Source organism: Myotis lucifugus, unplaced genomic scaffold (assembly GCF_000147115.1).
Source record: "Myotis lucifugus unplaced genomic scaffold, Myoluc2.0 scaffold_10, whole genome shotgun sequence".
Lineage (NCBI taxonomy): Eukaryota > Metazoa > Chordata > Mammalia > Chiroptera > Vespertilionidae > Myotis > Myotis lucifugus.
Genome location: NW_005871058.1, coordinates 7,604,678 through 7,617,902, shown reverse-complemented (window position 1 = coordinate 7,617,902; position 13,225 = coordinate 7,604,678). Strand labels below are relative to the sequence as shown.

The 13,225-nt window shown below is 49.6% G+C and overlaps 1 protein-coding gene across 1 annotated transcript in view; it reads left to right on the top strand.

Moving 5' to 3' along the window:
* VWF (von Willebrand factor) overlaps positions 1 to 13,225 on the top strand; it is a 117,642-nt gene that overhangs the window by 70,829 nt on the left and 33,588 nt on the right. The window contains exons 26-36 of the mRNA XM_006084318.3: positions 258 to 416; positions 848 to 983; positions 3,477 to 4,855; positions 6,206 to 6,322; positions 6,416 to 6,556; positions 6,859 to 7,002; positions 7,726 to 7,890; positions 8,822 to 8,865; positions 9,638 to 9,815; positions 11,535 to 11,755; positions 12,937 to 13,129. Coding sequence (XP_006084380.1) covers positions 258 to 416; positions 848 to 983; positions 3,477 to 4,855; positions 6,206 to 6,322; positions 6,416 to 6,556; positions 6,859 to 7,002; positions 7,726 to 7,890; positions 8,822 to 8,865; positions 9,638 to 9,815; positions 11,535 to 11,755; positions 12,937 to 13,129 — 2,877 coding nt within the window. The remainder of the gene's footprint in view (positions 1 to 257; positions 417 to 847; positions 984 to 3,476; positions 4,856 to 6,205; positions 6,323 to 6,415; positions 6,557 to 6,858; positions 7,003 to 7,725; positions 7,891 to 8,821; positions 8,866 to 9,637; positions 9,816 to 11,534; positions 11,756 to 12,936; positions 13,130 to 13,225) is intronic.

Here is a 13,225-nt window from a genome sequence, read left to right as displayed (position 1 = left end):
AGCTGATGGTTTCTATATGGAAAACCGATTCAGAACCACTGAGTTCCTGGTTTAGGTGCTTTACAAGTCCAGCAGCCTCTAATATTGGTGACTCCTGTAGTTCCTTTGTCCCCAGTGTTCTCGTCACCTCCCCCAGCGCCATCACCACCACCACTGGTCTCACCACATCTGTTTGGGGCCTGGCTGCAGTCCTGGCATCTCAGTGGGCACAGGACTGCCTATGCTTCAATGGTTACGCTCATTTCTTGTCTACACAGCCCAGAACTGTGAGGAGAGGAATATCCGGGAGAATGGGTACGAGTGTGAGTGGCGCTACAACAGCTGTGCCCCTGCCTGTCCCATCACGTGCCAGCACCCCGAGCCACTGGCCTGCCCCGTGCAGTGTGTGGAGGGCTGCCATGCACACTGCCCTCCAGGTCAGCCACCTGCCCTGTGTGGGGGCGGATGGAGGGATGGGACAGTTTGTCAGGAAAGGTGATTCCTTGTCCTACGTCATCTCAACCTTGCCCAGTGGTGCCCGATCCCCAACCCTATAACCCCGGGTCCTGTTTGCACGTGTCCTTCCATCGGAGCCAGGCCAGCTATGATTTTTGTCAAGTTGAGCTTCTGTTTGCTTATTTACGGGTCTATTGCATGGAGCAGCATTTTCTTTAAAAAAGTGTTTTAATTGATTTTTAGAGAGAGAGGAAGGGAGAGGGATATATAGAGAGAAACAGCATTGATTGGCTGCCTCCTGCATGCCCCCTTCCAGGGATTTAGCCCACAACCTAGGCCACCTTTAGTTAAAGGTAAGTTTTCCTTGTTGTAAAGGTGAGTTTGGGCTCCTGATGAGAGGTTTGTCATGCAGGAAAAATCCTGGACGAGCTTTTGCAGACCTGTGTTGACCCCAGAGACTGCCCCGTGTGCGAGGTGTCTGGCCGGCGCCTGCCCCCCGGAAAGAAAGTCACCTTGAACCCCGGCGATCCTGAGCACTGCCAGATTTGGTAAAACCTGGTTGTTTGAAGCATGAGTCTTACTGTCTACTCTGGGGACCTGCTCAGAGGTGTAGGTTTTGGGAAAATGCCCTCGCTATGCAAGTTGAAAGGTAGTTTTTGTTTAGCTTGTTTTTCTTGCTTTAAGGACAGACTAGATTGCTTCTCCAGAAAACATCTCTTAAGAGAACCATTAGGCTTTTTCTTCTTTTTTATTTTATTAATCCTCACCCAAGGATATTTTCTCCATTGATTTTTAGAGAGAGTAGAAGGGTGGGGGAGAGACATAGAGAGAAACATTGATGTGAGAGAGACACACATCGATTGGTTGCCTCCTGCACTTGCCCTGACGTGCCAGGGATCAAACCTGCAACCCAGGTATGTGCCATTGACCAGAATTGAACCCAGGACCCTTCAGTCCTCAGGCTGATGCTCCAACCACTGAGAAAAACTGGCTAAAGTCCATTAGACTTCTTAACCTCTTCTTGCTGGAGGATGGGTGAAGTCTCACATTGTTCCTGGAGGTCACATCTAGTCTATGAAAGTCAGGCTTCCTTTTTTTATTGGAGATGGGGATGCAGAGAAAGAAAGTGAGGCAGAGCCCTGACCCCTCAGTGTGACTTAGACACCTCCGGGCCACAACCCAGTCCCAGGACAGGGCTTTTGTAACTGGGAGGGAAGACACTGGGTTTTCTCACTCGACTGCCTCTGGGAGTGGGGGAGCTTGGGGAGGTGAGAACGAGTCCCCAGGGTGAGCACTGAGCTTTATGAAGTCCTGCTCCTAAGTAACGAACATGCATTTGGATGTTGATATATTCATATATTCAATACCACTTCTTATGGGAACTTAAACTTGAGAACTTAAATTCACTGGGGAAGGGGCCATGGCTACAGCTGCCAGAGTCAGATCCAGCCACAGCCATCTGTATAAACATGAGTGAACACTGCCCGGGGTGAGTTCTCTAGCAAACACAGGAAACTAGAAAGTATGTCACTCATGTACTGTTAGCAAAGATGGAAGCAATAAATCGTGTGGGCCACAAGGAAGTGGGAATTAACTTCCCGGTAAGACCCTGCCTATCCACTCGCTCTCTGCTGACACGGAGACTAAGGAATAAAGGAAGGGCCCGACGCTGGCATGGGGCTCTGAGCCATAGGACATGAGTGTAGAGCCATTTCCCCACCGCTCTCTGCTGGCCACAGGGAGGGCAGCTACCAGGGGCAAACAGGTGTGGACAGTAGTTCCAAAGCTGGAGCATCGCCTGGGAAGTGAGCCACAGGGCACACATCCCAGGGCTCTTGGCCTTACTGGGAGTGCTGAGGGCAAGTTACCTCAAAGGCCAAGAGTTTACAGAAGAGAAGGTACTAGCCTGGGTTGCATCTACAGTCTGGCATAGCCTGCCACTCTCCAGGACACTGGTGGAAGGGAGAAGGGGCCAGAAGGGCCGGGAAATTTGGACTGGTAGTGTAGGAATGTGTGTCAGGGGCAACTGCTCTGCTAAAGACTCGTGGTATGTGCTTGGGGCTGGGTGCAGGGTCTAGCCAGTTCCTGGCATGTGATAGGTGCTTCCATATGTTTCCTGGAGGATTGAATGAATGAGCCACTGACTTTCCCCCGTCAAACATCTTGGGGACATATTAAACATGGTCCAAAATTCATCCAGTTTAAATCCTGTTATAATGAACTAGAGGTCCAGTGCCCAGATTTGTGCAATGGTGGGGTCCCTTGGCCTGGCCTGCACCCTCTCCCAATCCGGGACCCCTCGGGGGATGTCCGACTGCTGGTTTCAGCCCGATCCCCGCAGGCCAGGCCGAAGGACCCCATCGGTGCATGGATCCATGCACCGGGCCTCTAGTATGCATATAAGATCTTTGGTTAATCTCTTCCTGCCCTCCCCTCTCCCCGCTTCCCTCTGAGATTCATCAGTCTGTTCTATGTTTCCATGCCTGTGCATTGAGCATCTGCCCCCTGGTGGTCAGTGCACATCATAGCTACCAGTTGAACGGTCTAAAGGTCGCTTATGCTTATATATATGGTAGATACTGTAAAGCATTTATATTCAGTAGTACAGTCATGAGTCCTGGTCAGTGTCAACATTTTAGAGTAATATTTGTCTTTGGAGTTATTTGGCAGAAGGTTTGGGTTGTAATTAAATATTTGAATTGCTTAGAGATGTAGTTTGATAAAAAAAAAAATCTTCTTTCAATGGCTGTGTGGATGGCCTGAAAACAAGAAAGATTCTTTTTCAGGTCCTGGTAAAGTTTGGCTTGTAGAATCCAGGGAAGCCTTTGGTGTGTGTGTGTGTGTGTGTGTGTGTGTGTGTGTGTGTGTTAGGGGACGTATGTTAAAAATGATGTCTCTCTTGGGTGGAGAGTGACCCATGGGAGCTCAGTGCAGGTGGGCCAGGCAGGCAGGTGTATGGAAACAGGAGCAGCGGTTCTGAGTAGGGCTGAGAAGCGCTCAGAGCCTCTTCCGGAACCATTTCTCTTTCTCTCCCTCTACAGTCACTGTGATGGTGTCAACCTCACCTGTGAAGCTTGCAGGGAACCTGAAGGCCTAGAGGTGCCCCCCACGGAAGGCCCGGTCAGCCCCACCACCCCGTATGTGGAGGACACCCCCGAGCCGCCGCTGCACGACTTCTTCTGCAGCAAGCTGCTGGACCTGGTCTTCCTGCTGGACGGCTCCTCCAAGCTGTCCCCGGCCGAGTTCGAGGTGCTGAAGGTCTTTGTGGTGGACATGATGGAGCGCCTGCACATCTCCCAGAAGCGGATCCGCGTGGCGCTGGTGGAGTACCACGAGGGCTCCCACGCCTATATCCAGCTCAGGGACCGGAAGCGGCCCTCGGAGATGCGGCGCCTCGCCAGCCAGGTGAAGTACGCAGGCAGCGCAGTGGCCTCCACCAGCGAGGTCCTCAAGTACACGCTGTTCCAAATCTTCGGCAAGATCGACCGCCCCGAGGCCTCCCGCATCGCCCTGCTCCTGACGGCCAGCCAGGAGCCCCAGAAGTTGGGCCGGAACTTGGTCCGCTACGTCCAGGGCCTGAAGAAGAAGAAGGTCATCGTGGTCCCGGTGGGCATCGGGCCGCACGCCAACCTCAAGCAGATCCGCCTCATCGAGAAGCAGGCCCCCGAGAACAAGGCGTTTGTGCTCAGCAGCGTGGACGAGCTGGAGCAGCAAAGGGACGAGATTATCAACTACCTCTGTGACCTCGCGCCCGAGGCGCCGGCCCCGACTCAGCCCCCTCCTATGGCCCAAGTCACCGTGGGTCCGGAGCACTTGGGGGTTTCGACGCTGGGGCCCAAGAGGAACTCCATGGTTCTGGATGTGGTGTTTGTTCTGGAAGGGTCGGACCAAATCGGCGAGGCCAACTTCAACAGGAGCAAGGAGTTCCTGGAGGCGGTGATCCGGCGGATGGAGGTGGGCCAGGAGAGCATCCACGTCACGGTGCTGCAATACTCGTACACGGTGACCGTGGAGACCACCTTCCGCGAGACACAGTCCAAGCAGGACGTCCTGCAGCGGGTGCGGGAGATCCGCTACCAGGGCGGCAACAGCACCAACACGGGGCTGGCCCTGCAGTACGTGTCGGAGCACACCTTCTCGGCCAGCCTGGGGGACAGGGAGCAGGCACCTAACCTGGTCTACATGGTCACCGCGAACCCCGCCTCTGATGTGATCAAGCGGATGCCTGGTGACATCCAGGTGGTGCCCATCGGCGTGGGCCCTCATGCCAACGTGCCGGAGCTGGAGAGGATTGGCTGGCCCAATGAGCCCATCCTCATCCAGGACTTCGAGACGCTCCCCCGAGAGGCCCCTGACTTGGTGTTGCAGAGGTGCTGCTCCGGAGAGGGGCTGCAGATCCCCACCCTCTCCCCCGCCCCAGGTACGTGGGCACCTTGCATAGGTGCCATGCCTTGGTGGAGAGATGCCTCTTGGGTTCCAATCCCGCCTCCCTTGCTCTGTGCCTTCGGTCACATCCACCTCCAGAGTGCCTGTGTCCTCACCTCCCAGGCAGGGAGAGGCGTCTGTGATCCTTTATTGAGGAGGATCTGTTCTTGTGCATTCAAAGGTAATGCAAGTCTATTGTTAAAGTTTAAATAATACCAAATATAGGGAGTGGAAAATATTTATTCATCACACTGCCTCATCCTACCTAACCCCACTCCCTGCCTTGGAGGTAACCTGTGACATTTGGTGATGACCAGCTTTTTGACCACACTGGATGGATGCAATTATTCTAAGTAGCTGACACTCTTTGGGGGCAAGGCCAAGAAATGGTGACAGGTAGCAGTTAAGTGCTCAGATTCTGTAGCCGGACTGCCTTGGTTTGAATCTCACCTCTGCCACTTACTAGCTGGGCAATTATGGCAATTTTGGGGGTAATAATTTTGGGCAGGTACCTCTGTGAGTATCTGTCTCCTCATCTGTAAAATGGGGATAATAATAGTACTTTTTTTGAAATATGTTTAGAACAGTTCCCAGCACACAGCAAGTGCTTGCCACTCTGCTACGATTACTGCCTTCAGAATGGATACTAATGTCTAATCAATTCCTAGTTCTTGAACATCCTTATTTGGCGTGTCTGGGACCATCCCAGAGTAACTAGCCTTCTTTTAATGTCTCTTTATCCTCCCACTTTGACTCAGTGCCTTTGTTTCTTTGTTCTTGTTTTAATCAGAGCCACAGATTTATTGAAATTCTTGTGATATTTCTGTGAAGAACAGGAATAGCGTCACCGTACCCAGTCTCAGAATGGTGTTTAGGCCAGAGTTTGCTTCCTCACTATGATCTGTGCCAGAGCAGTCACAGGAGCAGTAGGATTTAGAGTCAGAATACCTTACAGCACTTACCTACCCATAAGACTGAGGCCATACTGCTGCTCCATTTCCTTTTGCCATCTCCCCGTTTTGCTGCTCTAATATCTCACTCAATTCTGGAAGAGTTGCAGCCTCCTGTTACTGTGAGAACAGATGCCTCTTGCTTTCATGGGGAGGCATTTAAACTGGCTTTGAGTGGCACTGGAGTCTTCCCAATGCCTCCAAGCTTGGGGCACTCCTGGACCCCTTACCTCCTCCCAGGCTCATCTTGCCATCCTGCAGGACCAATGGTGACACATCCTTTGATGGTGCCACGTGGTTGGTGGTGCCCCACACCTGCCCATTGAATGCAGCTGTGTGCTGCAGTGGCCGGTCCTCTGCTGGGACTGTGTGCTCACCTTCCTGTCTCTCTGCAGACTGCAGCCAGCCCCTGGATGTGATCCTCCTCCTGGACGGCTCCTCTGGCTTTCCAGCTTCTTACTTTGATGAAATGAAGAGTTTTGCCAAGGCTTTCATTTCAAAAGCCAATATCGGTGAGTGAGGCGCCTGAAGGAGCAGGTTAGAAAGGGGCTCTTCCTGGCGCTCTGCTTGCTCGAAAGAGCCATTCCGTGTCCTCTTTCCGCCAGGGCCTCAGCTCACGCACGTGTCCGTGCTGCAGTACGGGAGCATCACCACCGTCGATGTGCCCTGGAACGTGGCCCAGGAGAAGACCCAGTTGCTGGGCCTCGTGGACCAAATGCAGCAGGAGGGAGGCCCCAGCCAAATTGGTAACGTAGTGCCATGGACTGGGATGCAGGGGCTGCGTCTGGTCCTCATTCTTGGCATAAGTGAGGAGTGACCTTGGCCAGTCACTTTGGTTTTGGCCTCAGTTTTCTTTGCTGTAAAGGGAGGGCCTAGATGCTCTTTCCGGTCTCATCTGGATCTCACTTGTGTGCGGGACTCCCTGAGTCTCTGAATCATTCCACTTTGGTGGCCTAAGGATCCACCTGGAGACAGGATGCCCAGTTGGCTTCAGAAACGCCTCCCCTGCAGCCAAGACTCACTTGTGTGGTCTGTTCTCCACTCTCAGGGGATGCTCTGGGCTTTGCTGTGCGATACATCACGTCGGAAGGCCATGGTGCCAGGCCGGGCGCCTCTAAGGCGGTGGTCATCCTGGTCATGGGCGCCTCCACAGACTCCGTGGCTGCAGCTGCCGAGGCCGCCAGATCCAACCGTAAGTGTCCAGTGTCCAGTGTCCACTCTGAGACTGTGCTAAATTGCCCGAGGACCGAAAGTGGGAAGGTGTTACTTCCAGATGTCCCGGCTGATTTAAATGCTCCTGCATGTGGCCTGGTTTCAAGCAGCAGGAAATCATCCAATCCCTGTGCTATTTGGAAACCAAGTAGTAATAAGTGTGTGTTAACCCTCCATTTGTCTGCATTCTTTAGATTTTTTACCTTTAATTTTCACTTTGTGTCCAGGAATGGGTCATAGCTCACACTTTTTTTTTTGAAGTGGTATCCTTGGTCTCTTACCACCCTCTCCATGTCTGAAGCCAGAGGGATTCATATGGGGCCTTGAGAACCATTGTGGAACTTCCTGTATTCAGAGCCCTTTTCTAGTACCAGCCTGATGGGTTTGGGGGATGAGTAATGGAAAGAGACAAAGGCTGCTGCTTTAGGGAGGGGATGAAACAAGTGTGACCCAGCCTGGGTGTCCCATAACAACTTGTTCTGTGAATATCAACAGAATGTGAGCCCGGACAGGTGGTGTGGTGCTGAGGGAGGGCCAGGTGATGGAATGGCACTAAGTCCTCTCATGGCCACCTGTGAATGTCCAGTCTGGAAAACATGAGGCTCTATACAGATACAGGGAGTAGCTTCAGGCCAGTCCACTTTGTGCCCACCTGACCAAAGCAGGTTGGCAGAGACCCTTTCTTGTACCTCTGCTCACTCAGGAGTGACAGTGTTCCCTATCGGAATCGGGGATCGGTATGACCCAGCCCAGCTGAAGATCTTAGCAGGCCCAGGCGCCAGCTCCAACGTGGTGAAGCTCCAGCACATCGAAGACCTCCCTACCATAGTCACCCTGGGCAATTCCTTCCTCCACAAGCTGTGCTCTGGTGAGTCTGGTAATATCTTTCTTCCCCCCACTCTCAAAAAATAAAAACAAAAGCAACAAAGCCCATTTCAGAGACCCGAGGGTGCTCAGGCACAAGATGTTGGTCTTGAAGGAAGATTGTTTTATAGACCAGGACCTTTAAGTTTCTGCTCATGAAAAGTGTGCACTATGAATCTCCAAGGGGCTACCAGACAGCTCGCTGGGTAGAGCCCTCTTTCCTGTTCTAACTGCCCATCCAAACTTTAGCAGAAAAAGCCCATGCTCAGTTGTGCACAGGGATCTTGGATAAAGGAGTAGAAAATAGAACAGGGAACCTCAGCATCCTGTAGATCATGGTCTTCTTCCTCCTGCCCTAGACTCACTCTCAGCAAGAATATATGGGCCTTTAGAAACACAGTAACATAGCATCTAATATCAAAGTACCATAGTTTAAGTTGACGTAAGATTAGAAACCTTCTTTTAACCACATATGATTTATTTGACCTGATTTAATATGCATTCCTAATGTAATTAGTGGTGAGTCAAAACCTACTACAGAATTATTGCCCTTTCCTCCTGGTAGGAATTTTCAGGATTCTTTTCAAGTGTTGAGGATCTTGCCTCATTTCCTCCCTACTCCCCCCACTGGCACTGACCTATGAAAGAGGGAAAGGAGATACTGACTTTGAAAAAGCTTTATGAACCATCGTTATTGCTGTGTTATCACTATTGCTATCATCACTATTAGAAATAACCACAAAGCCTGCCTGAAGAAGCATGGGATGCCGCCTCTTATCTAGTGTACCCACATCCTCACTGTTAAACCACTCAGATTATTTTCAGAGTTAAGTCAACTTCAAGAACTAGCCCAGGTAGCCCATACAGACATTGTGAATGGCTTAGACTTTCTGGGTGTTGGGTGGGAACTCAGATCTGGTTTGTGTCTGTTTCAGGGTACATTGGAGTTTGCATGGATGAGGATGGAAATGAGAAGAGGGTAAGTTCCCTTATGTTGACCTTGAAAGAAAAATCAGAAATGTATATTTTGGGCCCTTGTTCCTCCTTGTACACTTTTCTTTCCTTATGGTCTTGGTCCAGTTCTTTTTCTTACCATTATATTACGTTCTGTTTCTTTTCTTTTTTGGGGGGGAGGGGATGGGTCCACCTGTGAATCTTGTGTTCTGTCTCCTGTCTCCTTGCCATTTAGGCCTATTGTCGGGGGGGGGGGGGGAGACTCCCTTTTCCGTGTCCTGCATGGGGGGAGAGAGAGAGAGAGAGAGAGAGACATAAACCGGTTCTTTTAAGTAGAGGCGCTTTGGGATTTGAGAAATGAAAAGACAGGACACAAATAGAATAAGTTGGGACCGGGTGTGGCGTCTGCCCTCTGATAGAGGGACAGACAGACGCGCAGCACCAGAAATAAATTTAATATATATTAAAGGTAACGGGAAGTTACATCACATCTGGGTGGGCCTTGAGTTCCTGGCAACATAATAGGACCCACCCCCCCTTAGCACCTGGCGGGAAAAGTCAGAATGAGTGGCGTCCTAGCCTCTTGATTAGGACCACCCCAGGGCATGGCTCTGCCTGAGCTCTGAGTTCAGCTGACATATTTAAAAAATGCCGAGAAAGTGATTGCCAGCAGCCCTCCACAGCCTATGTCCAGGTTTTAGTCTCTATGTCCTCAGAGGGTCTTGGCCTGGTAGATGGGCTTAGAGTTGGAGCACCTCATCCTATGTTCTGCCTAAATCTGGTTCTTTCTTTTGCAGCCTGGGGATGTCTGGACCTTGCCAGACCAGTGCCACACAGTGACATGCCTGCCGGATGGCCAGACCTTGCTGAATAGTCATCGGGTCAACTGTGAACGGGGGCCAAAGCCTTCATGCCCCAACAGCCAGTCCCCTGTCAGAGTGGAAGAGACCTGTGGCTGCCGCTGGACCTGCCCCTGTGAGTCCTTTGCTTCTCCAGCCTAGACAGTGCTAAAGGGGCAGTGCTTTTAGCTGGGCTGTGCAGAAAGGTAGACTAGAAGCTAAGCAACCTCACTCCTCACCACACACATGCACAGTGCTATCTTTACCCATGTTCACACCCTATCATATCCTCTGGACAGGTTTCCATTCAGTCCCGGGGATCCCTGTTTTCTTCCTGTGTCTTTGTTTTTATTTGTTTCTTTGTTTGTTTTTGTTAATCCTCACCTGAGAATATTTTCTTATTGATTTTAGATTGAGTAGAAGAGAATAAGGGAGGGAGAAGGGAGAGAGAGAGAGAGAGAGAGAGAGAGAGAGAGAGAGAAGCGATGTGAGAGAGACACATCAATCGGTTGCCTCCTACACACACCCTGAATGGGGCTGGGATTGAATTTGCAACCCAGGTATGCAAATTGATCGTGATCTTTTGGTGCAAGGCCAACACTCTAACCACTGAGCAACACCGGCTAGGGCTCTTCCTATGTTTTTGTAGGGCACGTATGGTGGACAGGGACATTTTCATTCACTTGCCAAGTGTGAGCTCACACCATTTCTTTACCTTGTGACTTATTACATTCTCCTAGAAGTTGGGGCTGGATTCCTCGACAATATTCATAGCTGGAGTATTTGGGATCCCTTGCAGCATGGATGTCAACAGGCCAGGAGCATTCAGTACGGCCATTTGGAAATGCCTGGCTGCTCAGGGACTTAGGGGAGTTTGAGTGGAAGAAGCTCTTGGAGAGGCTGCTCAGCTCTGACCGATGGTACATCCAGACCCACCACCTGTTAGTGGCTGTGCTGCCTTGGTGTTCAGGTGGAGATTGCCTGTCTGGGAGTGAGGGACGTTAGAGTAGCCTCACTGACTCACTAAACTGCCTCTAAGTTCTTTCTTGGGCTTTTATTTACCCACCACCATAGATGTGATCATGGTTTGTCTGGAAAGCTCACCTCCAACTTCATCTAGGTCCACAGTTAGCTTTCAAATCATGTATGGCAGTGGTGCCTTCCATGGGGGGATTTTCACGGAATCCTCTTACATAGATGCAAGATGATTAGTATTCCCAAGTGGTGTTGTAATTGGAACCTTGAGAATTTGTTGATTACATGAGTGAATGAGTGGCAAATGAGGGAGTGCTGAGACCCAACCGTTTGTTTTGGCTTTGGAAGTATTTCTTGTGTGCGATCTCTTAAGGGATCAAGTCAACATGGCCACTTGTACTGTTAGTCACTTGGCAGCTGAAAGGACACACGTGTTTTTAGGTGAACTTTCTTTACAGTGAGATCGTGAGCTCATGCCTTGCTTAGCTCCTCATGATTTCAATGAGTCATAGCACCCCTAGAACTTAACTTTGTTTCTTGGGCCAAGGCAGAGTAGAGCATTCACTTCGCACGTTACAATTTTTTTTTTTTTGGAAATATGGTTCTACAATTTGCCACATTTTTTTTTAATGTAATGCTTGTTCTTGTAAGCTTTCTCTAGGAAAAGATTTAATGACCATGTGTTACTTACCTGAGGCACTCTACCTCTCAGAATCTCAGATTCCTAATCTATAAAAAGGAGGAAATGAAACTATAGGACTTCAAAGGGCCCGTTCAGCTCTCAACTCTGTTTATCTGTGTGCACTTTGGTAACACTGCCTCTTTGTGTGGCTGGGAGTTTGGATAATGTCACATCCCTCATTTGCTGTCCCCTGTCCAGGTGTGTGCATGGGCAGCTCTACCCGGCACATCGTGACCTTTGATGGGCAGAATTTCAAGCTGACGGGCAGCTGTTCGTATGTTCTATTTCAAAACAAGGAGCAGGACCTGGAGCTGATTCTCCATAATGGTGCATGCAGCCCTGGGGCGAGGCAGGCATGCATGAAGTCCATTGAGGTGAAACATAACGGCCTCTCGGTTGAGCTCCACAGCGACATGGAGGTGAGGTGCCTTTTGTGGGTCCCATGGCAAGGCAGCCACATGACATGGTGGCAGTTGGTTTTAGCTGGCACTCCTATTAGAGACGCAGCCTTCTGCCTAACTAGCAGAGTACCACCTTCTTTGGAGGGGCTTTTTGCCATCTCCCTTGTTTTGGTGTGATTTCATGTTGTTCTGGGCCCAGATTTGGTACCAATTTTAGGTAGCATTAAATTGTGAAGGTAGTGCCAGATTCTGGCACTGGTAGAAAATTGGGGTTGACAGCAGTACTGTTTACCCAGCAGGCATTATGAGCCCAGTGCCTCGGGCTTGTCAGCTTTCCAAAAGAAACTATTTAGTGCCTAAATTAGGGCATTTGGAAATATGTAGGGCCTCAAGAAAATGTATGGCTCCAAAATTCAAAAAGAAAACTGCAAAACCAGTTTAAATAAATGTTTGGTTAAATGCTTACTAAAGGTTATATTATGCCAATTTCTTTACTTGTTCATTTAGAAATCATAAATATTTCATTATGTGAAAACAACTTATAGGTTAGATCTCATTTTGCAAGAATTCTTGAATATGCACAGCAATCGCTGAAAAATCAGAGCTAGTCATATATTAAATGAGTAACTCACAGCCAAAATTTTAAAATTAGAAAGGAGAAAAAGCCTTCCAAAAACGTTTACAACAAAAATAATATCGTGAGATGTGAATATATTGAATATGTTTGATATGCTATGAGATGGGGCCTCCAAAGAGCTCCTAATGACTCTCCCCCACAAAACCAAACCAAACCAAACCAAACCAAACCAAACAAAAAACTTAAAATAGTCCTGTTAGTTGTTCCTGGAGACACTGATGAGCTGGCAAAATGGCAACTTTCCCACCCTATCCTGAAGGGGTTGTCCTCCCGTGTGGAGCACACAGAGACTCAAAGTTCAAGGTGCTTCAACCGCTGGGCTTTCAGGTTCCAGGTTCATGGGTCTCTGTACAGTATTATAATAGTCTGTTTTCATGCCAAGCTCTTCAAAACTCCTTTATGTTAGAAGAGCTGCTGATAAACATCAGGGTTTGTGGATAACCCTGGAATTGAGTGTGGTGAATGTTGGAGACTGCTAGTAACTTCAGGAAGAAGCTAAGAGTGAAATTTTAGGATTCCTTATTACTGTGACAACTGATGGGTTATTTTCTTCTTTGGGCAGGTGGGGGTGAATGGGATTCTGGTCTCTGTCCCTTACATGGGTGGGGACATGGAAGTCAACATCTATGGTGCCATCATGTATGAGATCAGATTCAATCATCTTGGCCACATCTTCACATTCACTCCACAAAACAACGAGTTCCAGCTGCAACTCAGCCCCAAGACCTTTGCTTCAAAGATGTATGGTCTCTGTGGTAAGAACATCTTGAACTCTCCCTCCTTTTATATTTGTAAACCTTCCTTGCTCTACTCTCAGGACTCTTGGATGCTTGTATTTCTGGGTCCAGTAG